The 25,439-nt window shown below is 33.7% G+C and overlaps 6 protein-coding genes across 6 annotated transcripts; 2 read left to right on the top strand and 4 right to left on the bottom strand.

The window, feature by feature from the left end:
• Window positions 1–1,872: 1,872 nt before the first annotated feature.
• OCT59_023380 (uncharacterized protein) lies at window positions 1,873–2,303 on the top strand (the record flags this gene model as incomplete). Its single annotated transcript, XM_066134644.1, has 3 exons — window positions 1,873–1,953; window positions 2,012–2,043; window positions 2,198–2,303. 3 exons carry the CDS (start codon window positions 1,873–1,875, stop codon window positions 2,301–2,303), a joined length of 219 nt encoding a protein of 72 aa, XP_065990745.1.
• A 317-nt stretch (window positions 2,304–2,620) lies between these two features.
• Window positions 2,621–3,263, top strand: OCT59_023379 (uncharacterized protein; the record flags this gene model as incomplete). Its single annotated transcript, XM_066134643.1, has 3 exons — window positions 2,621–2,731; window positions 2,865–2,917; window positions 2,990–3,263. The coding sequence occupies 3 exons, from the start codon at window positions 2,621–2,623 to the stop codon at window positions 3,261–3,263; spliced, it is 438 nt and encodes a 145-aa protein (XP_065990744.1).
• Window positions 3,264–3,799: 536 nt separating this feature from the next.
• Window positions 3,800–5,334, bottom strand: OCT59_023378 (uncharacterized protein; the record flags this gene model as incomplete). Its single annotated transcript, XM_025316291.2, has 1 exon — window positions 3,800–5,334. One exon carries the CDS (start codon window positions 5,332–5,334, stop codon window positions 4,036–4,038), a length of 1,299 nt encoding a protein of 432 aa, XP_025180932.1. The 3' UTR covers window positions 3,800–4,035.
• A 5,710-nt stretch (window positions 5,335–11,044) lies between these two features.
• Window positions 11,045–11,533, bottom strand: OCT59_023377 (uncharacterized protein; the record flags this gene model as incomplete). The annotated part of the gene is made up of 2 exons (XM_066134642.1): window positions 11,045–11,417; window positions 11,499–11,533. The coding sequence occupies 2 exons, from the start codon at window positions 11,531–11,533 to the stop codon at window positions 11,045–11,047; spliced, it is 408 nt and encodes a 135-aa protein (XP_065990743.1).
• Window positions 11,534–21,308: 9,775 nt separating this feature from the next.
• OCT59_023376 (uncharacterized protein) lies at window positions 21,309–21,729 on the bottom strand (the record flags this gene model as incomplete). Its single annotated transcript, XM_066134641.1, has 2 exons — window positions 21,309–21,434; window positions 21,652–21,729. 2 exons carry the CDS (start codon window positions 21,727–21,729, stop codon window positions 21,309–21,311), a joined length of 204 nt encoding a protein of 67 aa, XP_065990742.1.
• A 94-nt stretch (window positions 21,730–21,823) lies between these two features.
• OCT59_023375 (uncharacterized protein) lies at window positions 21,824–23,262 on the bottom strand (the record flags this gene model as incomplete). Its single annotated transcript, XM_066134640.1, has 3 exons — window positions 21,824–22,206; window positions 22,377–22,527; window positions 22,747–23,262. The coding sequence occupies 3 exons, from the start codon at window positions 23,260–23,262 to the stop codon at window positions 21,824–21,826; spliced, it is 1,050 nt and encodes a 349-aa protein (XP_065990741.1).
• Window positions 23,263–25,439: the final 2,177 nt, after the last annotated feature.

Genomic DNA, 25,439 nt, shown 5'->3' with positions numbered 1-25,439 from the left:
TTTCAGATCAGATCGAGATCAGATCAGATTTAGATTAGGCTTATTTAAAATCTGATTCAGATCTCAGATTTGATTTTACTAATAATTTCAGCTGAATTCATAATGCCGGCTGGAATTAATTCATAATTTTAAACTCCAGTCAAAATGGATATGTCGATCATTTCCTTTTTTTGGCGATAGCCATTCCACAAAAATCAATTTTTATAGGAACAAATTTGGCATTTTGTGTAACCTAAATTTCCTTTTTGGGAAATTCAATAATTCCTGCCAGAGTTAAGTGCATAATTCTGGCCGAATTATATATTTAATTTTAGCATTTTGGCTGAAATTTCAGAATTTTGAATTTGACTGGAATTACAAATTATAACTTTAGAATTTATAACATATTTATTTAGATTCAGATCAGATTCAGATCAGATCAGATTTAATCAGATTTGAATCAGATCAGATCAGATTTGAATATGATTAAATCTGATCTGATTCAGATTAAATTTAAACCGATCTGATTCAGATCAGATCAGATTTAATTAATTTCAGATCAGATTGAATCTAAGTAAAATCTGGTCTGATCTGATCTGTTAGGAGCACTACAGGTTACGTGTGAGGTGTAGCTAACTGTAACTGTCAATTAATTTGACTGTGTCATAATAAACAAACTAAAATAGCCACCAAAACTGGCTGACCTGCCTCAAAAAAGGGTGGATTGGGATGCTCCGCCATGCTTTGTAGCGTTTGAATTTCATGTGCATTCTTACGATGGCAGATTAGCTTCATTTTAAGTATATACTCACTTTGTGTAACAATAATTTCCTTATATGGAAATATATATTACACAAAATATATAATTCCGGCCGGAATTATAAATTACGTGCCATAATGCTGGTAACAGACCAATCAGAATTTTGGAATAATTTCAGCATTTCAGAAAAGTTTCAGAAAAATTTCTGGGCCCGAAATTAGTTTTGGAATTCGGAAATAGTTTCAAGCGGCAGCTTTACTCTGAACAATATATAAATAGGTTATAGGAAATTGGCAAAATTTACTATTAGCTTTACACATTTTTTTAGAGTCAAAATTATAATAATATCAGCCAATTACTAAATAAAGTAATATATTTTTTACCAATGTTATCAAAATTTATCTAAAAAAGGAAAGATTTTCATGATTATTTTAGCTTATTTTATGCATTATTTCTTGGAATTCTATCAAAGGTCTTAAAACTTTAAACTTTAAATAATGCAATTTCTAAGTTTAACTGATAATTTTGATAAAATATATTAATTTATCAAGTTAAATTGAAAAATATTAAATTTTGCAAATATTATATAAGCTTAAAAATTGATAATTTTATTATGATGAGAAAAATTTATGAATAAGTAAATTTAATATAATATTAAAAAAATTATGTAATTATCTAAACTTCTAAAGTATATCTGCTGGTGGATAAGGTTAAATTTATTTTGAATAAGATGTAATTTTATGTAAATTCCTCTTTAAATAAAGATTACTGCTCTTTTTAAGTATATTAATAAAAAAAAAATAGTAATTTAATATCTAATTAAATTATTTAATCTTATAATTATATCTATTATTTATTATAAAAATTTTAAAAAAAAACTTGGATCATCAGTCAGGTTTTGTGTGACATATTAATTTTCGCATAAAACGAAAAGAAAATATACAAACTCTATTTTTTTCCCAAACATGAGAAAAATGTGAAAGAATGTCTATACGCAACACAGGACCTACCCTATAAGCAAATAATGACGGCAAAAGCATATGTTATGAAAGGCTGAGGGACTCGCAATTTTGAGATCGCCAGGCGTAAAGCCAACTATATCTCTTGCAGGGTAGATCTACATGTGAAAAGGTATGAAGAATCCATTTGCATGTGCTTTTCCTTTAGCGCCTTCGGCCATAGAGCTCTTAGCATCAGACAACAATACTAATTACGTCTCATACCTCCTTATCTTTTTTCCCGGCAAGATATAAAGTGTGTAGGAGTATATAGAAGTTCAGCCAACTTTCTCGCGCAAAAACAAGGTATGTATATACCAGAAGTTATGTATACATGGGACAAGTTTTTCTCATTATGGGCCAGGAAAATGAAATATGACCATCCCCACTGGTTGCTTCATTGGAATCCTACATAATAATGTTAATCTAACGATTACAATTTCCCTGGAAATATGGTCAGAAATCCTCATGCTCAGATTCAGCAACAGTTACCACACCCATTCAGAAATGTTCCATTTTATCTTGGCGCATTTCGTTCTGTGCCTGTAAAATACGTTGCTATGTGAGAAGGAGGGAGCTTTATTTCGGAATTTTTCAATGAGAATATCACCATGGACATTCACCATGTTCTTGTAAAGAGGATATAATTATTATGACTAGTAATGCGAAATAATATTTTATAATATTTGCAATTTTGTGTATCAGTTGCTCCGGCAACGTTTTTTTTATTTCATAAATAAAGTATTATTATTTTATCGATGTACATGAGAAAATGATTAGCCCTTTCCCAGAAGTAATTTTTATCTCACTCCGGAACGTAACACACTATTTTTTATCCGAGCCAAATATCCCTATAAAAGCTATCAAGGAAAAAATTGGGATCATGTTAAAGCAAAAGATCTCAAGATATGGGAAGGTCGACATTTCCCTCGAAGAAGGAAACGATAAATTATCAACACAAAAATTAACGTTAATATCAAGGACGAACTTGATGGTGTGGAACTTCCTCCACTTTCGAAAATTAGCAAACACTTTTCCTCCCAGCCAGCCGACAAACACATACATATAATCGTACAGCGTCCTGTTGAGACGAAAGAAGTTCACTGCACAGCAACGTATGGCGTAAGCGTAATCTGGACTCAAGGATTCAAGACGGACCTCCCAATTATGGTGGACACATGTAAGTATTATGTTTTTTTTCGTGAGTTTTACGCAACAGATTCTAACGAGAGCAACCTTGGCGTTTATACAGCACAACAACCATTTTCATCGTGGACGTTTCTGGACATGTTTTGGAAGATATAGCTACAAAGTATAAGACCTGTATTCACATCACTAGTGCAAACGAAGCAACAAGACGCGAATTTATTTCATCCATTCTTCATGGCGTTGCTTCTTGCTATGGTGGTGAAGTGAAGGTATGTCCAGAATATGAGTTATCCGCAAGCCATGGAAAAGGGCCAGTGGATTGGGTTATCAAGATTGGAGATACTTGGAGATACGATTATCGTTGTTACCCAGGCTAAAAGAGAGAATATTAAGTATTAACCAAGGTGTTGGTCAGAATGCAATTCAGTTACAAGCTTCGTCTCAGCGTGATAAAAAGAAAATGTATGGTATTGTTTCGACAGGGGTCGATTGGGTCATAATTAAGTTAGTCACTACTGGTGAATGCAATGATAATGATAATGGGAATGTCGACGTATTATTGAGTTCTCGAACACCATTTACTTTTCCCATTAACGAATAACGAGAGTGTGTTCAATAAAAGTCTTATGCTTGAAAAACTCCAGAACTTGTTCGGGCAAATCATGTGGGTGTTTGATCGCCAGATCAAATCGCAGAAATCATTGAAGCGGGTAAAAATAGAAGATAAATAAAATAGTCTTGTCTTGTTTGAAAAATAATTGTATAGACATTACATAGAAATTTCTTCATTTTTTATTTCTGTATTAATAAAGCAAGTCTTTTACATTCGCAACATAACATTGAATAATTCACATTCTTGTATGAAATTTTACTGGTCATTCAAACAACGAAACTTTTAAATGAATACGTTATTATGCTAAATTTATAATTTTATTGACACAGCTATACTTTTTACCTAGATAACTTTTAAATGAATACGTTACTATACTTTTTACCTATATAACTTTTAAATGACGTTATTATGCTAATTTTTATAATTTTATTGACACAGCTATACTTTTTACCTATATAACTTTTAAATGAATACGTTATTATGCTAATTTTTATAATTTTATTGACGCAGCTATACTTTTTACCTATATTTAACATTTAGAGATCCTCTTCACTAAGTTCCATCTTACGAACAAATCTAATCTTTTTATAATCTCGATTCTCACTTTCCGGATCACTATCAGATGTAGCACGTAAACTAGTAAGGTGATTTATTTCATTTTCTATGATTTCATCGAGATAAAATGAAGCATGTGGAATGAAATCTTTCCTGAAAGGAATTGGAAGTTGCCATTTATGGTATAACTTATTATGTGATCCAAAAATGACAAATTTATGTCCTTTTGATTGTATAAATTTGATATATAATCTACATAAATAACAGCATTTCTTGGAGACTGCTATAAATTTTCTTCCTTGACTTCCTTTATCAATATCCATTAATTTGGTCAATACGTTCAACTCCGCGTGCAAATATGTGTGATTAAAATTATTACTTTCTAATTGCTTATTTATGCCACCATATATATCTTCCAGTCTTGACTTTATTTCACGAATTTCCAAACATGTGTTCTTGAAATCTTCATACTTTTCATCAGAAATATATTTCATGACAATAGTCTTCCATGAAGATATCGGTTGCATTTCTTCACAAAAATCCAATAAATTCGTTTCAATAGAAGAAAATAGATCCTTGTACTTGCCTTTACATGCGCAATCTATGATTTCCGTTAAATGCGAGATATAGGATCCCACCTTTTTGATATGTCTTAAAAATACTTTCGGAGCATTAGGATCATTTTTTGTGACTTGATAATACTCATTACAAAAACTAGACATAGATGGTCGTTTCTTATCATCAAATATATCATCTATAGAAATACCTTCATTTTGAGCATATTCCAAGAAAGACTTGATGTACATTTCGCTCATCCCATTTGTTATATCAGTCCTAAGTTTGTTCAATCTATGGCCAAGCTTATGAGAACAGTGCTTCATTGTAGCCAAATATAATTCCTTTATATCATCTCTTTCATAAATCTGATTAGATATAGGAGCGTCTTTAGATATTTTTATCAACGTTTTTTCAATCTTTTTAATAAAATCCTTATCTTTTTGAGACCAAGGACCATTCTTAGCGATGTAAACTTTGCACTTGATTGGTGTAATAGTCATGTTTACTGCTACCACTTCTCTGTCTCTTGCTAATATCGTTGCTAAAAAATAAGAAAATTTCTCACTATCCAATAGTTGAAGGTCTTCTTTACTTGGTTGTTTGGCAGCAAATTTGATACTTCTGGTAACACACGTTTTACTATAAAATACATTCTCTTCCATTTGTTGCTTATCCTTTCTTATTGCTTGCCCTTTTTTGTTTGTCTTTTTCAGATTTTTCATTCTTATTTTAGCGTTCTAATAAATATGGAAAAAATTTTCATAAATCAATCGCAAAAAATTATCTGATTTGTTCTTAGACGTATACGAATATGAAGGAAATATCATTAGTTGCATCACTGCTTTTTTCTGAATTAGTAATAAATCTGAGTTCAGATATTAGATTAATATTAACTTATACAATTAGCCAGGTTTATACACAATAGTAAAGTATTTATAGTATATCATGAGTATAAATATAGTATATTTTATTATTAAATTCTAAATGGTTTTTTTTTTATTTTAAAAGATTTTAAAAAAATGTAAATTTTAAAAAGCTTTACTATTACTATTACACTTGAAAAATAATATTGAAATTACAAATAAATTAAGAAAAGGTTTCTCATTTAGAAAATGCAAATCTTTTTGAATTACTCAAATTTTCAAATCCATTTATTATAGTATAATCAATAGTTAATTTTTACTGCAAAATTTCCTAGGAATGGATAAATAAATATAAAATTTGCTATCCAGTAAGTATAACAGGATTCTGAGCTATACATACAGTATATAGGTTTAGTAAAATCAAAAATTTTTATATTAATTCTATATACAGGTTTTTATTATTATTAATATGCATTTTAAGAATTTAACTAAAAATTTATTTAAAATAAGTAAAATGATCAAGTATCTTGTGAATAATTTATTCTTTAAATATATATATATATATTTTTTTTTAGAACTTTATTATAGATGCAATTATGTCTTATTATAATCACGTTTACTTACATATATAAACTTACAAATATAAGATAAACAAATACATATAAGAATTGAGCATTATAAAACAAGACTACTTTTCATAAAGAACAAGTCGACCTGTCACCTAAACGATCACATCATTGTTAAAAACCATAATGCGACCTCAAATTCAAAGGTGACTGTTATGATCTACCTAAAAATTTGCCCAATAACCACCACGATGGAATGCCAAATCATTCCATTTATTCCAATTACTTTCTAATACAGGTCAAAAAGTGAAAAATCAGGTATCAATCAGTCACTAATCGGTCACCAATCAGGTATCTGATTGGTGACCGATTGGTGACTGATTGGCATTTTCGCCAAATACCGTCACCAATCAGGCAGTTTGCTAACTTTTGATCCAGTGATCAGAAAGAATGAAATATAGCTCATTGGAATCGTCTCAACAAGATGAATCTAATGGTAGTAAAATCGCATCTTTAAGATTAATAGTTAATAAAAAATTAAATAAAATATAAATGATACATTTTATTTTTATATTTTACTTAATTTCTCATTAAGTATTAATCCTATAAATGCGATTTTACTACCATTAGATTCGTCTTGTTGAGACGATTCCAATGAGCTATATTTCATCCTTTTCTGATTACTGGATCAAAAGTTAGCAAACTGCCTGATTGGTGATGGTATTTAGCGAAAATGCCAATCAGTCACCAATCAGTCACCAATCAGCTACCTGATTGGTGACCGATTGGTGCCTGATTTTTCACTTTTCAACCTGTGTAACATATTACAGTCAACATCTTTGACATCCACTTCAGTGTGTTTACAGGACCCCGAGCAATATATGTATAGGTAACAATATCGTTTGCTTAGTCACATGCTATTTTAGCCGCCACAGTTAGAGGTTCGATTTGCGTAAAATTAATGATATTTTTTGCCAATGTCATATTTTTCATTTGCTTATTTTCACAGAATTTTTGAAAAGTCATATATTATAATTGCTTATTTATTGAGTAAATTTAGTATTATTTAATAATGCATTGTATAACATTTAACTATATAAGCGATAGTATTATGCTAATATGCAAAAGTTAATAGGAATTACTAAGACGGATATTTTAGCTAAGATGATATTACTATTGAAAAAAGTGAAATTGTAAATCATAAATGCGAGAAAATTTGATCAAATAATTTTTGTAAAATATAATATTATAAAGTCATATGGTTAGATTGCTTATTTTTGGGCAATTTGTGAAGTCACATGTTGAGTTTGCTTATTTATCTTAATAAAAACCTTGCATAGAGCTATTATAAAAATTTTAACCTTTCTTGTTACCTATATATATATTGCTCGGGGTCCTGTGTTTACTATGTGACTTAGCTTTTTTATCTTTACCGCTAATACCGCACCGCATTTCTTCCTTTATTTGTAACTCGTTCCTTGGTTCCCAAATAAGCACTTTGAATTCTAATAAAACTCTCCCAGTTATTTGCTTTAGCACTTTATATAACAATTTTTCTTCAGTTATTTTAAAGCACCTTAAAAATTCTATTAAATTCTATTAACTGACAACTGACTTGATTCTTTATTAAAAATGTAAAATTATATGAGCATCCAATTTCCCACATACCAAGCCCATTAATTTTACTTTTTAATTCTTGTATATCTATATCATCTCTTAAATACTCCTGTATAATTTTAACTAAAAAAATTTTTAATCACTACACGTTATAAATAACGTGCATGTATGATTCTTTCTTTATTAAAAAAGCTGTATGTACATATTATCAAATATAGAATGATGAAACGACTAAAATATCTATAATTCGTTAAAACTACTAAAAGAAATCTATATATTTTTCTTTCAAATAAACTTTGCCATATGTAAATATAATCAAATATGGAATGGTGTGAAACTAAAAAATAAATTCAATAGACAATCTGTCTATATATTTTTCTTTCTAACCAAATAGCCTTATGTAAATATTATCAGATAAGGAATGATTTATTCTTTAAATATATTAGTCAGTAATCATATCATATTTTTTAAGGGTATCATAATTACTATGGTGGCTGTCACCTATAAATAACAATAGTTCGAAATTTGAAATTTTATTTATTTATATTGTGTAACTTATTTTTTAAAGTACTTTGTTAAAATATAATAATTGCCACATGAGCGGCATAATTTTTTTTGCCATATTACATGGAATTTTTGTAGATTTCCATGGAATTTTGTAAAATCCATAAAAATTACATGAAAACTAGTCCAAAATTTTATGTTTTTATTATTGCTACTTATTAAAATTATCCAACTTTAACGTATAATATTAATTAAAATTCTTATTAAATTCTATAAAATAATCTGATAGAAATGTTCAGTACATATTGCTCTATCATTTTATCAGTTTAATTTTTTCTTTTTACTATTTAATTTACAATTTATAAAAATTTGAAGTCACACAATATTAGCGATTTATAGGTGATAGCCACTATAATAAATAATAATTTTTTATATTTATATTAACATAAATTTTCTTTATATATTATAAAAACTTTATATATTTTTGTTTTTTAAAATCTATTTTATTTATTTAAATACCATTTTTTTCAATACAATACTTATCCCTTAAACTGTTTTGCAGCTAAATTTGCCTGCAATTTTATTTTTTAATTAAAGATACTTTTAAATATCTTAAAATATTTTATTACATAAACCAATATTTTTATCAATTTAATTAATGATTTTTTAAAAGTAAATGATTGACAAATTATAACAAATAGTAGCTAAATTTTTCAAATTGAAATATCTTTTTATCCATTAATTCTAAAAATATAAAATTACCACAATTGATGCATCTTAATGATTGGTTAATAGTTTCTTATAAAGATATACAGTAGGTAGAGAATTAATTCAAAAACAAACATATTTTAATTGTAAACATTTACAAATAAGAATCAAAGTAGAACAAGCTTTTGGGTTATTAAAGAGTAGGTGAAGATGTTTTCTTTACAGTTTAGAAATTTCATTTGAAATAATACCACATGATATTATAACTACTTGTTATATACTTCATAATATTTGTAAATAAAGACGTAATTTTTTACTACCAGAAGAACAATATTATGATACAGAAACTGATGTAAATAGTGAAACAAATGTTAATAAAACATTAGAAGGTAATACTATAAGAAATGCAATATGTGATTTATTATAGAATAATCATCAGAGAAGATATTTAAATACAAATAATAATTAATTCGTGATCCGTCTCAGAACTAGTGAAAGGTACTAATACATATCGGGGAACTACTATAGTAAATCAATTATTTCTTAAATAATTTTTTTGTGTAAATTTATCAAAATTTTTTTAAATAAAAATGTTTGAAATGTTTAAAAAATATAATTAAATTTTAATATAGTCTTTGTAACTGTTGTATCTTTGGGCAAATTCAACATCTATGCATTTTTAAGGGTTAGGAGCTGGAATCTGACGTTGCTAAAGAAAAATTTTTTAATTAATGGTGCTATGACAAAAATATTATTATATTTAAATTTTTGTAATTTAAGCCATCATTTACATTACTTTTGGATTAAAAATCTTCAAATAATTTTAGTTCAATTCCAATTTCAAATTTAGTTATAATTTGTTATATTTGTAAATATGTGATTTCTCACCATCTAGTGATCCTATAAGGATGAATTATAGCTCTTTGGAATCCTCTCATTATGATGAATTGAATGGTGGTAATTCTATATCTCTATAATCAATATATAACACAACAATTATGTGCAATTATTTAATATTAACATATTATTAACCAGTTATATATCGATGATAGAGATATGAAATTACCACCATTCAATTCATCATAATGAGAGGATTCCAAAGAGCTATAATTCATCCTTATAAGATCACTAGATGGTGAGAAATCACACATTTACAAATATAACAAATTATAACTAAATTTGAAATTGGAATTGAGCTAAAATTATTTGAAGATTTTAATCAAATGATGGCTTAAAATTACAAAAATTTAAATATAACAATATTTTTGTCATAGCACCATTAATTAAAAAATTTTTTCTTTAGCAATGTCAGATTCCAGCCCTAACCCTTAATAATGCATAAATGTTGAATTTGCCCAAAAATACAACAGTTACAAAGATTATATTAAAATTTAATTATATTTTTTTAAACATTTCAAACATTTTTATTTAAAAAAAATTTGATAAATTTGCACGAAAAAATTATTTAAGAAATATTAATCTCTATAATAGTTCCCCGATATATATTAGTACCTTTCACTGGTTCTGAGGCGGATCACAAATTAAGTAATAAATCAATGAATTAAAAAAATTGTTACAAATATATATTTTCCAATTTATTTCATAAAACAATTAAAAGAATTACATTATTATTTATTATTAAGTGAATTATCATTTTATCACTTTTATATTCAGAATCATTCAATTGTGCAAAAGATAGTAAAGATGTTTATAAATTTCTTTGCAAATACATAAAATTTGAAGAAAATTAAGGTAAATTATCTATAAATTGAATTAAAATTAGAATTGAATTTAATATAAAAAATCAAATTTTGATTGTAAAATAAAAATTAGAATTTATACGTGATACAAAAATCAAAATTTAAATGTGACAAAAATTTAAATATGACACAAAAATCAGATTTGAACATAACACAAACATTTGAATTTGAACGCAACATAAAAATAAACTTAATATTACCATCGGAATTAATAATAAATACCTTGTAAATTTTTTTCTGATTGATTATTTGAATTTCCTTGAGAAGAATTCAAACATTCTATAATATTATTTAATAAATCAAATAACATTATATCTGATTGATGTTTCATTGTAAACAATTCTGAATTTTCCCTCTGATCTCTTTTTTCTTTTCTTTTCTTCTTTTGTCAAATTCTATTTACTTAATTTCTTGTTACTCTATCCACTTTTGAATTGTATTTTCTAAAATAGCTCTATGATTTTTGGATTTTTTTCTGCTTTGATTATTTACATTAACATTAACTTCTTTATTTTCACATTTATTTGTATATTTTCTACCAATTTTAGGAAATTTATATGTAATTTCTGTCTTGTTATTATTTTCAAAATCTTCTTGCGCAAGATCAAAATTTTCTATTCTTGATAAGGGTACAGAAGAATTAATACAAGATTTTAAATTTAATGTAGGCCTAGTAGTTAGTCGAACATATAACTGGTCTTTCTTCTTTTCTGCCCAGTCATGTAAAATATAATAATAATACAAACCACGCAATCTAGGATCATTTTGATGATGTACAGGTACATCTCTAATTAGAATTCTTTGACCAAAATAGTCTACATATCAATCATTAGGAATTCTTATATCATGAGAAATTATACCTAAATACTTCTTCTCGTCAGAAGTATTATCATTTCTCATCATATTTTAAACTCGTTTTGCCCAAATTTCAGGTATTGACTTATAAGTTCTTTAAATCCATTGGATAATTTTTGCCACTGGTCAAAATAGTCCAAATCGGCCAAAATTCAGCCAGCCGATTTTAAGCTGATTTATGGTCTAATGCTGGTCAAACTTTAGCAGATTTTTTAGCTGCAATTCGCTGCCACTCGCCTAAAGTTCAGCTTGAAATTTTGGCCAAAATTCAGTTAACATTCAGAACAATTTCAGATAGCAAATTTTGGTGAATAGTTTTCTGAATATTACTTAATTTATATTGCAAATTTGTACTAAATTTATTTACTAATATTCAGCCACAACTCATTTTATTTGATATTCGCAATAAAATCACAATTTTATTTATAAATGCATATTACAAATAAGTATTGCTAATCTACAATTCCACAATCACATAATTCATGTATTCGTATATACTTATGAATCTTGATCTTTTGGAAACCCACCAAAACTATAAAAAAAAGAAAAGAACGGTTAGAACTATTCCATAATATTAAAAAAAAGCAAAAAAACCCAAGATTCTACTTACGAATCTTTGGTTTTTTCTGTTTATCGGAATCCACTTGAGACACCAAACCTATAAAAAGAAAAAAAAAGAGCGGTTATTAATAACCGTTTATAATAATATTAAAAAAAATAAAAAATAAACCAAGATTCGTACTTACGAATCTTGGTTCCACTTTTCTAAAGATTCCAAAACCTACAAAAAGAAAAGAACAGTTATTAGTAAACCGTTCGTAGTAATAAAAAATAAAAATAAAAAATAAAAAAAAGAACCAAGATTCATACTTACTTACGAATCTTAGTTTTCCGTTATTCTTCAGAAGCCTACTGAGCTAAAAAAATAAAATAAGAACAGTTATCAGTAACCGTTCGTTAATATTATAAAAAAAAATAAAAATAAAACCAAGATTCGTATTTACGAATCTTGGTTTTTTCCATTCTTCGGAAGACACTGACCTAAAAAAAAAAGAAAAAAATGGTTAGAAACCGTTCGTAATAATAAACAAAAATAAAAAAATAAAGATTCATACTGAATCTTTAGTTTTTTCCGTTCCTTGGAAAGACGGAAATCCACCCGAACCTATAAAAAAAAAATCAAAGGAACAGTTAGTAACTGTTCCATAATATTAAAAAAAAGATTCGTAAGTATATTACTTACGAATCTTAAAGGTTCTCCTTTTTCCGTTCTTTGGAAGTCCACCCGAACCTATAAAAAAAGAAAAGAACAGTTATTAGTAACCGTTCATTAATAAAATTAAAAAAAAAATTATAAAGATTTGTACGTCGTCGGGCTGGATGTGGGAGGTGCAAGCACCACTCACCTCCGGGTCTACGACCCGTCGCAAGACCTATAGCGACCCCTACGGGGCTCAGGAATCCCCCATATATCCTCCACAATCCTCCACATAGATCCTCCACAAAAATATATAACAAAAAAAGATAAAATAAGGGAAAAGAGAGGAAAATAAGAGGGAATCAGAAGAGTGTGGAGGATGTGGAGGATGTGGAGGATATTTTAAAAATATCGGGAGAGGGATTCCCCCAGAAAAAAGTTTTGATTTTACCCCCCCAGATCCTTCACATCCAGAACATCTTCCACATGTACAGGATTCCGTCTGATCATCTGTATAAGCTAATGAGATAGCAAACCAGGTAGATTAACAGGTAAACCCCTAGAAGGTCTATAGACCAACCCCGTCCCGCCCCCATCAGAAAAAATAAGTAATTGAACAATGGGTATACCAAGATGATTCAGATGATAAAGAATACTTTTAGAAGGTAGTACTAATCCGTCTTCCTCTTTTTTGCCTCTTTAAGGCATTTATCAATACACTGTTTACACGCGTCATCAGAATCTATGATTTTCTGTCCAAGTTTTTTGCATTGCCGATTGTAAGCTGTCTGCTGTCTCTTAGCAGCGGTTTCTTTCTTTTTCTCCTTAGTCTTCTTCTTGATCACCCAGTCTATTCCAGTAAAAGTATTCTTATGCATACCACAAATTGTGCAGTCACCATGCAGCCGATAACGCCCATTTGTAGTCATATCTTGTATTTCACTAGCAGTCTCAGTTTCCTTCTTGCACTTTAGACAGTAAAATCGTGACATCTTGAGATTTGAAGTCTGAAATCTTTCCTTTAATTTGTCGTAATATGTCACAATTAGAGAATTACTACAAGTACTACAGTCTATCCAGAGTACCAGTACGAATTTTAAAAGGTGAAGAGCATTACAACCTATACAAAAAGCCCCTAAAGGAAAAGTCAACAGAACGCCCAAAGGTAATTGTATGGAAACCAAATGCAACACATCAGGCAGATCTTGCAGAGATGCCAGTTGACCCCAAAGGATTCCACTATTTTCTCGTAGTGGTGGAAGTTGCAGGAAAGAGAGTCGATGCAGAACCCCTAAAGGATAAGACTGCAAATAGAGTTCTAAACGGGTTTGTCAAAATCTACAAAAGAAATCGTATCAAGCCTCCAACACACCGACTGGAGACGGACTCCGGATCAGAATTCACTAACGACCAGGTACGTGATTTTTTCCTGAACAGCCTAGGGGTAATGATGAGGTTCGGCGAACCAGGAAGGCATAAACAGCAATCTTATGCTGAAAGAGCTATCCAAGCCATCCAAGAACCCCTTCTTAAACGAATGGTAGCACAGGAGTTGAAAACTGGGGTGACATCCGTGGAATGGTCAGAAGATTTCCATAATATAGTGAGTAAAGTAAATGAACTCTAGCAGAGAAATCCCCCAGACATTCCGACAGGGTCACCCAAAGTGTCAAAAAAGACAGACCTCCTCTCTGAAGGAACACGTGTCAGAGTCAAGTTAGATGAACCTATTTCTGTACTTGGTAACAAACTTCACGGAAAATTCTGTACAGGAGACATAAGATGGAACCCAAACATTCGTGTAATCAAAAAAATGATACTCTCACCTGAACAGCCTCCTACATATCTCCTTAATGGACCACATGGTCGATTAGGTGTATCCAAATGTGCATATACCCGAAAGGAATTGCAAGTAGTTCCTATTAATGAAAAGCCTCCACTTGACTCTGTGATAAGAGGACAACCTGAAAGATTTGTACCTGAGCAGATACTTCGGCATCGCATTAGAAAAGGTCAAGACCAGTATTTGGTTAAGTGGGAGCGATACCCAGATACAGAAGCCACTTGGGAACCTGCTGACCAATTGAAGGAAGATATCCCTGACTTAATTCGCAAATTTTGGAAATAAAAAAAAATAGAAGAATTAAAGGGTCTTATTTTTTGTCTTCTCTATTCACATCAGGAACTATCGGGATAAAAATATTCTTCCCATCACAGGTAAGGGCGACATGTTCACGTGATTCATGGACATCATAATTGTAACGTTTCAGACACGTCCGGCTCAATCCAATTTCCCTATGCTTGTATCCATCTAAAACTGCAAGATCCTCAGTGATAGCATAATCAGGGGTAAGTTTGATTGACACTCCCTTTACCATGCCGAATGTCCTACCTGTTCCTGGAGCACCAGATATGTTGTATGTAATACTCTTGTCGATATTCAACCCTAATTCCTCAGCAGCTTCTCTCTGAATAAAAGACGCATTAGCACAAGTGTCTGCTAAACACTGAATTGCTATCCCATTAACCTCTCCATCCAGTGCTAAAAGATCTTTAGTATTCTCCAAACGAGCTATATCAATATCCATAGGATCGTATTCCCTGATATCCTCTTCTTGTTCCTCCTCAGCTAAGTCATCTGAAATCTCTGTGACTTTTCTAGCAGACATCATCTCCTCCTGAAGAATCTCACAGAGTAATTTCCTAAAGTCTGCAGACCTTAACAGGCTTAATAAGTCATTCTTAGTAACAGCTTTTGCAGGTGTAGACTTACTACCAGTAACTTTTACAGGAATCTTAACAGAAGTTGCTTTGCCTTTCAAGGGTACACTAGAAGAGCTAACTGCTGTCTTATTTGGAGACGACTTAAGAAGTTTTGAGATACTCGAACCTACTTTTTTTTTGACCTAACACGAACCATATAGACATCACCATCTTTTTCTCTCAATTCTACCTTTTCACCAAAACTAAAGATGGTCATCGGTCCTACAGGTCCTACTCGGTTCTGGACCGGTCGGTCCCAGGACTTGTAGGACCGGACCGCGGTCTTTCATTTTTTCTTGGCGCAGTAGGACCGGTCCTGAGACTGGCCTGGTCTTTGTATCGGTCTTTATATAAAAGTTATTACATGCATATTGAAACTTTTAGAAAAGACTGTCTCCCTGTCTCCAAGGAAAAAAAGAAAATTAACGTTAATAAAGTATAGTAAATCCGTCTTTATACATGTTATTTGCTTATAATATACGTCTGGAATGGTTCCTATAAATTTATACAATTAGTGTTCATTTATAAAGGAAGACTGTTCCTAGTAAAGTAATAGAAAATTTTTTATTTGCAGAAAAAGGAAAAAAGACTGATCGGTCTTAAAAAGACTGCAGTCCTTAAAAAGACCGTCGGTCTTATTGTACGTGTTACAGGACCGAAAGACCACGGTACTACATCAAGACGGACCGGTCCGTCTTTTTAAGGTGTAGGACCGCGAGATCGTGGTCTTTTAGGACTGATGACCATCTTTAACCAAAACTCACAGTATCAATGTCCATAGCATCATCGTTAAGATCGAGGTTTCTCATTGCTCGGGCCAAATCCAGATCATCACGTCTATCTTTAGCCTTCTGAAGTTGATTTGTAAGTATTTTAGACGTCCCACGTTTATATCCCATAATAAGATCAATAGCATGTTGATGATCATCCAAAGTCCACTCAGGAGCATCAGGGTCATCACCAACATCAGGTTCTACATAACCATCATCCCAATCAGGATCCTGATGATCCTGAATAACACGTCTCTATGGTTTTTGTCGAAAAGGTTTAATCTGCTGTCTATAGACTGGTGGATTACAAACTGGCCGAGCCTGTAATTGTTTAAATTGCACCTGAAAATTCTTGGTAAGTTCTTCAGCCTGAGCCTTAAGCAACTCTTGTAATTGTTCTTGAGTAACCCCAGATGACTTTGATGTCAGTACGACAGGTTCCTGTTTTCCTAATGGAGGTTGAGTTACATCACTGTAATCTGCTCGAAGTCGCCGATTTCTATCTTGTAACCCCAAGCGCATTTCAGCCCTTCTCCGTTCTAAATTTCTCAGATGTTTAACCAAGTCATCAGGATTAAGATTGTGAAACCTTTCTGCTTCAAAAATATTATCAGCCGAAAGACCTCTAAAGAACTGGTCGATAATAAGATCATCAGTTAGTCTTAGTAATTTTCCAGCCCTCTTTACAGTTCTATAAAATGCATCAACTGGCTCATTTTCCTGGTAAAGACTGTTAAAACGGATACGTTTCTTTTCATCTAAAACAGTTGGAAATTGTGTTCTAAGCCAATAAAGCGCCTGATTAGGTTTAATACCTGGAAAAACTATAGGATGATTATTATTAACAGCAACACCAGCATCTGCAGTAGCCGGAGCAGCTCTATCTGCCGTGGGACGAGCACCAGCTCTTTTCCAAGCTTCATCTCCACCCATTAAATCATGAGTAGGAATAAATGCTGCTCTAATAGTTACTAATGCATTAACTGGATCTCTTGAATAGATTTGTGCTTCAGACCCATTTACATAGGTACCTACATTCGGTCCTCCTACACCTTCTGGTATCACTAATGCTACAAAAGCAGCTAAATTAGCTCCACCAGCTGAAGTGATACCAGAAAGTTCCCAATTTTTTCCTGTAATTTCTCGATCAAACCATTCAGCTGCTTCACCGGCCATGCAGCTTTTAAGTATACCCATAGCTCTTTTCCAAAACTCTGGTGGCCCTCCAGCAGCATATGGGTTAAGATTAATAGTATCAAGATAACCCATATAAAGCCTAACAAATGTATCAATATCATCAGTAGCTTTACCCTCAAAAATCGGCAATCCTATCGCAGTGGTAGCCATATTGTCTCTAGTGGATTGTTTAAAAGAGGTGGAGGAGGGTTCAATTGTCTAATTCGAAACCATTGTACCTGAATTCTAAGAGCAGCTATCTGTTGGAAAAGTCTATTCCTAAGTCTCCCTAATGTCTGAATTCCAAAACGCACCCTATTATTAGCATGTGCTAGCTGTGCATTAACCTGTCCAAGTTGCGCATTAGCCAATACAAGTTGTCCCCCAGTCCGAGTAGCCTTAGCCGCCAATGATTTAGAAGGATATTACCACGATTCACAGCATTTTGAGTCTCATTACGATCCATTACTGCTTGAGTATAATCTGCTTGTAATACATTACGTTCATATCGTGCCTGATTACGTTCACCTATAGCCCGTCGACGAAGCTCTACCATAGTATCATAATCTCTTTGCAGGTTATGGTTTTCTTCTATGAAATTATCATTGGCAGCACGTATAATAACTAATTGACGTTCTAAATTAGTAAACGTTTCATCAAATGCATTTATCTTACCTTGTGCAAAAACTAACAAATCTTTTGTAATACCAAGTTCTTCATGTTTTGCTTTACAGCGATACATTAATATATTAATAATATGTTTGATTTGATTATTTGCCTCCTGTATCTCTGAATCAACAGTTAAACGACCCCTGGTAGTCAATAAATTTGCATGAGCCTTTAGTATTCTAACTAATTCATCATCGTCTTCTTCATTAGCCAAGTGTGCAGGAGGCGGTCCAGTAGGTTCTGAAGGAGTATAAACTGGAATTGGTGTTGATGTCGACATAGTATTTAAACTAAGTAAGAATAAAATTCAAATGGATCTTTATGTATACAATTTGGACGAGTACACGACTGACTCAAGACAAGGCAATGAGTTTGCTCCATCATGGCCCTTTCGATTAGCCGTAGCAGGTAGCTCAGACTCAGGTAAGACAACTATGATCATTAACTTGTTAATGGGTGACAAGAAGGCAAAGGAGGATGGTAATCGGTATGTACTATGTGATGCAGTACTTTTAGTTGGCAGATATCTTGACGAGCCAAAGTAGGCAGTTGTACGCTGATTTTTTCGAAGAGGAGAAGATCCCATTCACTGCAGTAACCCATAGTGAGATTCCAGAGATTGACTCCTTTGACCCTACTCAAGCTACTGTGGTAATCTTCGAGAATCTGATGGATGCACCTAAAAAAATCCAGGATCTCATCACTGGTTACTTTACACATGGACGACACAAAAATATTTTATGTATTTATGTAGCTCAAAGATTCTTTGCCATTCCTAAGGCTATTCGAGAAAATGTTAACTACATCTCACTGCATGGAGGTCATGGGAGCCTTACAGATACTAAGAGAATCATTCGCCTATATACAGAAGAATCAGAGTCATTAGCACCAGTAATTGATGATCTTACTTTGCAACGTGAATTTGTAGTGTTTGATCTTGGGGACGGTCTAAAAAGTGATCCACCGTCCATTCGAAAGAAGATGGGATACTAGTCTCAGTTCGATCACAGAGCAATCTCAGTTCAATCTTAGTTCAATCTCAGTTCAATCTCAGTTTGATCCAAGTTTGAACCCAGTTCGATCTCAGTCTGAACCCAGTTCAATCGCAGTTCGATCCAAGTTTGGGTCCCTACCCCTGGCCAGAAAGTGTATCTGAAGCAAAAAAAGGTGGACACTTGATTGAATTTGCTTGGGTATTTCCATCCCCTAAAGAGCGTCAACATTTACTTGTACCTGGTGTCTTAGCCAAGAATACAGATACCTGGATTAAATTTGTCTTTCGGGAAGCTTATGGACTGTCTGGTAAAACCCTAGGAGCTGACTTTCAGGACTTCTTAGCAAAAGTACAGGGTAGGACTGCAAAGACTGAAACTCTGAAAACTGAGAATGTGAAGGAGTTATTCTCCCGATATGAAGCCCTGAAGTCTAGTCGCCCTCTGGATAATAAAAAAATAATAGAAGGTATTGAAGTCCTTCTACAGATCTTTTCTAAGAGCCACATGGACCGTCGAGCATTACAAGTAGGGATTAATAGTATCTTGTGAGAATATCAAATAATTCGTCTGCAGAAGCTCTAAGAATCATAGCACTTTTTTTACGGCCTTCAAAGTCAATCCTTAACATCTTAGCCTTCAACCCTATTTCCTCCTGGCACGACGTTAAGCGAAGTTCTTAAGTCGTTGAATTACTTATATGATTTACATAGTTCTCATAGAATGTATTGAAAGGCTCGTCGATATTATCTGGATATGTATCCCTTAGAAATTGATATAAGGCAATTTCTCCACTATCACAACCTATAGCTATAAACTGTTCGAGAAGCCACTTCCTAATATCTTCATATGGCTCTCCATCCATAATTTTCATATCCAGTCTTTGTGTAAACAATTGTGTAAAGTCCACATTACTTGCCCGACGAATGATCTAAACTAACTTATCCCTAGCAAGTCCCAAGGCTTGTAGAGGGTCATTCTCATCACTAATCTTCTTTATAATCTGTCTGTATAATACACTGGATAATCCTCTATGTGCTGTTTTTGGAGTGATTACTCCATAGTTTTGGCACTGGTTTATTACAATTGATGTTGACATGGCTATCTTTCTTTATGTAAAAAAGAATTATTCAAAATTAAGTAACTATTCGGAGCAGTCTTTGCACAACTTGTCCGTTAAGTCACTTGGACTTACAGGCATGAGACATTCCCTACACAACTCAATATTAAGCTCTGCAAGTCTCGGGGTATGGTCCTCCAAAGTTCGTGGATGACCGGAAGGACCAGAGGAAGGTGTCCCGTTAGTCGTATCTTGCTGTAAGATAAAATCATCATATTCATCTTGGTCAGCCTGAATAGCGGCCCTGATTTGTTATATATCATTGAAAGTTAACCGCTGCCCATCAAGATTTTCCTCATTATAGCGTGTTTCATTGATGATTTCCTCTATAAGCGCCTCTTCTTCATAATGGACAAGGTAGTAATCCTCAACTACCTCATAGTCACTCTCAATCAGTCTATGATATGTTCTAGTACCACGTCGAACATAACGTCCTGTATCTGTATTTAAATATACAGGTTGCTCTTCAGGTGGAGGTACAGTTTGTCTACGGACAAGCCTTCCATCAATATAATCATGGGATTCCATAACTATTCGATTAAAGGTATCTCCACCGATAATAATTGGACGTCCAGTTATAGGGTTAGCTATATAAGGGTAAGACATGTCTTTTTTTCTGTATGTGTCTACATACCTAATAGTTTTCTTCAATTTATAATAACCAAGTGACATGGTCATCAGTCCTTATCAAAAAATACAAGAATACCTGATGATGAGGTTACATGGTCATCAGTCCTTATAAAAAATGCAAGGATACCTGATGATAAGGTTACATGGTCATCAATCCTTGTCGAAAAAATGCAAGGATACCTGATAAATAAGTTACTGGGTTATTGGCCTAGAATGCATTCATGGAAAAACTATGGATTATATTACAGAAAATGTGAACGGAGTTCATGTCACGTGATACCCTGAACAAATGTGTAGAGTGTCACGTGATTTCATGCGGTACGTAGATCATTTCCTTTTTGGGCGATACCCGTTCCACAAAAAATCGATTTGGTAAGAATGCGTTTGGAACCTTGTGTAACATAAATTTCCTTTTTCGGTAATTCGGGATTACGCGGTAATGCCGGCCGGATCTAAAAAATATGACTCTGCAGGGTAATTCCTACGAAAGTCAAGTACAAAATGCTTACTCCTGTTGAGTCCAATCATTCCACTTCCAGTCCAATCTCCAAGGATCGCCTCCCCATCTATGTTCACTTAATGCATGCTCTATGGTTTCCCTTTCCTGGGGGTGTCCACAACCATCCCATTCCTAAGCATTTTCTCCATAATATAAAGCTGATCCTCGGTGAGGCGGTCTATCCATCTTTTATAGAAGTCGTTTACATCTTCAAATGATATCCAGTCAATATTCCTTTTTTCAAACGGCTTTCCAAGAGCTTGGACATGCCCAATTGTAGTAGCGTAATTTTTCCATCTCTTATATTTCTTGACGAACCTCCCCGCCACCACACATCTATCTACTTTACTTTCGCTGCAATAAGGTCAGTATCTGGGATCTTTGCAACAATGCGTTCGACTATTTCTACTGGTAATCGGTCCAACATGATGTTATGTTACTTATACTATAGCCATCTTCAATTACTGTATGCCCATTACAAATGGATAAAAAATATAAACTAAATTCGTACGGGGAGCCGCTTATACAAGAAGTTCTGCTAAGGTTTTCTCAGCCTCATTCATAGTGACAGCTCGCTTTGGGGGACCTGTTAATGAGTCCTTAGTTACATTATAATACAACTCGAAGAGGGCCTCAAGTTTGTCTAAAAGAGCTTGTTTATTCTTGTATGATTCACGAATCTTTGCTATCTTAGCAGTATATGCTGCATTATCTGGGAAGAGTTTTCTGGCCACGAACTTCACATATGATACAGGAGACTTTGCTGTCTGGATTCTCTTGATATACTTCACATGATCCTGGACAAGGTAGCTGGTTTTGCTAAACCCAGATACTAATGCGACTACTATAGTGTCTTTTAATGCACGGATAATCTTGAGGACAGTTTCGTCGAGACAATGGTGAACTGATTGCGTGATGCATCATAAATAACTTCATCACTAATGCTGTCAGTGCGGTTAATAATGCTTGCTAATTCGGTATATGTTGACATGATTCCTTATACTTTTTTGTACTTTGTAATAAATAGGAATCTTCAAATTGACTTTACATTCGAAGCAGAAAAAATATATATACCTACTGTAAATCCAACTGCATTCTTGCCAATCGCTGTCCAGATAACCTTGTTTGCATTTTTTACATGGCAGTATCCTGCGGTTTCAAACTTGAGAGCTTTCAATGCTTTGTATGCATTTTCTGGACAAGTGATAAGTGTAGGACTACTCGGCTGTTACTCTAGAATAAATCCATCTGTATGGATGCGTCGTCCTTTATCCTATATGGTTCTAATAACTCTGAAGTCATCTTCCGTCCATGTGTCTTAATAAGAATGGAGCAATCCGGGAGGATTTCTCGCTTGAAGGGACTACCTGGGTTTGTGAATTGGAATCGCCACTGGTCAGATCCTACTGGTATGATGGAGTCAAGTGTGTGGCCTTCCGGAAACTTGAATGGATCTGTTTGATCTGTGGTGAGTGTCTTGTAATTGCGTTTCCTCCTGGCAGAGTGCTCCCCATAATGTATTGAGAACTCTCTTTGCAACACGACCAGCCACGCCACCCTGGTTCTTTATATTGAAGAGAAAGTGAACATACTCACCAAATATTACAGTCCCAGGAATTCTTGCTTCTCTGTCATATATCAAGGCATTTGGCTTTCCATCCTGGATTAACTGTATATCAAGACCAAGTTTCTTTGCTTGTTGTAAGTCAATGAATGTATAAACTCCCCTCTTATTCTGTCGGAAGAGAATGTCATTACCACTTACCTTAGCACGAAATAATCCATACAAGGCATAACCTCTGTGGTCTACAAAGTCTTTGAGTATTTGAAACTTACCTTGTTGGATTGGAAAGTTAGCATTCGATTGCCGAATACTTGGATACAAACTTGTCACGTCGTATTGTCTTCCATAGCCCTTCCATTCATTATCTGCCCAGATAAGACCTCCCATCATTCGCATCACTTATCCACTCTGCTTCGACTGGATCAAGAGGATCATTAGCTGGAACTCCTACACTAAACCGTTCAAAAAGCCAGAGAGCAGTTCTCTTGTACGACCAGTTGTGATAAGATAAGTCGATTCCTGGAGCCGAACTTCTTTGTAGCCTGTAGAAAGGAATCCCGCTCTTCATGGATCCTCTGGTATGTTTCCTCAAGTGTTTCATATATTCCAGTTTTACGATTCTTCTCAATAGGATGAAGGAGTAACTATCAGAGCTTCTTACCTTTCTGAAACTGTCCAACTGTAAGAGACTTAACTGTCTTACCATTGTATATTGTTACTACATTATTAACCCCATCTTCACGATAAACAAAGGGAGACTTTTGTTTTCTATCTAATTTACTAGGGGTGAAGTCTTCCAGGATTCAGTGCAAGAGAGTAGTGGCCTCGGACAGGATGAGGGTTGCATGTCTGTCAGATTTGCTCTTGGAAATTCGAGTGGAATCCCCTACAATATTAAGTGCAAGGCTTCCTGCAAGTTGTTCAACCTTATCCATATATGAGACTGGAACTGAGCATCACGATTGAGACCTAATGCCTTTTTGATATATTCAGGCTTTTTTATAGTACGGGTATTTTAGAGAATATACCATAGATATGCTTCAGGCATTCATACAGGCAATCATTTAGCTCCCCATTGCATCCCCTGCAACCGGTGGAGCATCTCTCACATAAATTATGAATCGTTCAAAGTAATCAGGATCTGCATCATCTGGTAGTTGTGCTTCATCGTAGTGGTCCAAGAGTGAGAAGAGGCTGGCTGGTTGGTTTACTGATGTCCATCCACGGTTTCCAGTTTTCATAGGGAAGTAGGATCTGGAAGCTTTCTATCTCGTGCGCGCTGGAGAGTCTGACCAGAGTCTGGCGATAGCTCCTCTGGAAAAGCGGGCACCGGAATACTGAAGTTCCTTGATGTCAGGTCGTATTGGTAAAGTGCGGGCGATTCTTGAGTATTGCATTTTTATGTACTGTATATGATTTGTCTTCAACTATAAATAATATCTTTCTATATATATATGAAAAAAAAAAGAAATAATCTGAAATAGCGCTTACAATATGTCGTTGATAGCGCCCTCAGTATCCTCTTTGTTCCAGTCATCGATGATTCCATTGGCGGCCTCCCATTCACGTTCCATATCAGTTTTTGGACGTTCCTCTGGGATTTCTCGTGCCTTACCTTTATTCATCTTCATAGTTTCATAACCAGAGGTAGTAGGGATAATCTCGGCATCACGATTCTCCTTGTATACTCTTATTAGATTTGCGAGTTCTTTACGGCTAGGTGTTTTAGGTGAGTTCCCATTATATTCGATCCAGTCCTTGAAGTAGTCTACTACCTCCCTAAAGTAGTACTGGTACTTGTCCTCAATACGTGTTGTGGGACATTCCTCTACTTCAAACGCGAGTATTTCCCAGTCATACTCGTCTGACGCGTCTTAGTACTTAGCCCATAAATCCTTACCTGTATTGTAGAGATCATTGAAGACCTGGTCCTTTGAATTCTTGACCCATGGCTTACGATCCCATCGGCGCCTTTCATGCCAAGCCCAGTGTGCTCGAGTACCTTCCTTTGGTTCAGGATCCCGGTCGACTTCTAGTTCTGTGTCGGGTTCTGGGATAGGTTGCTCTTTGAGAGTCAGTTCTACTACAGGTTCTGTAGAAGATTTGGAATCTGCGAGAGATTCAGATTTTGCAGAAGATTCTGCAGGAGACTCGGGTTGTTGCTCAGGAACTTGGTCTGCAGTTGTAGGATCTGAGTCAGATAGCAAGTCATCTAAAACGTCGTAGTCATCATCAGCTTCAAATGCAGGTTCCTCAGCAGGCGGCTCATTTTCTTGATCGGGTTCCTCATCAGATAGATAACAGTCTGAGAAACTGTCTATAATTTCATCAGTATCTGACTCTATGGGAGCTGGAGATTCCTCAGGAATAGGATCCTCTTTGATGACAGGTGCAGGTTTTACCTTCAAGCAATCAGGTTTAGGTGGTACTGGTGGAGGAGCCTTTTTGGCAACTGGTTGCTCTTCAGTAGGTTTTTCTTCAACAGGTTTCTCAACAACTAGCTCCACTTCCTCTTGATCTACTTGCGATTTACTAGTTGGATTATATATATTTGCCAAGAACTTCACCAAGGC

The sequence above is a fragment of the Rhizophagus irregularis genome, chromosome 4 (genome assembly GCF_026210795.1).
Source record: "Rhizophagus irregularis chromosome 4, complete sequence".
In the NCBI taxonomy this organism is placed as follows: Eukaryota; Fungi; Glomeromycota; class Glomeromycetes; order Glomerales; family Glomeraceae; genus Rhizophagus; species Rhizophagus irregularis.
This window is presented reverse-complemented; position numbering and strand designations above follow the sequence as displayed.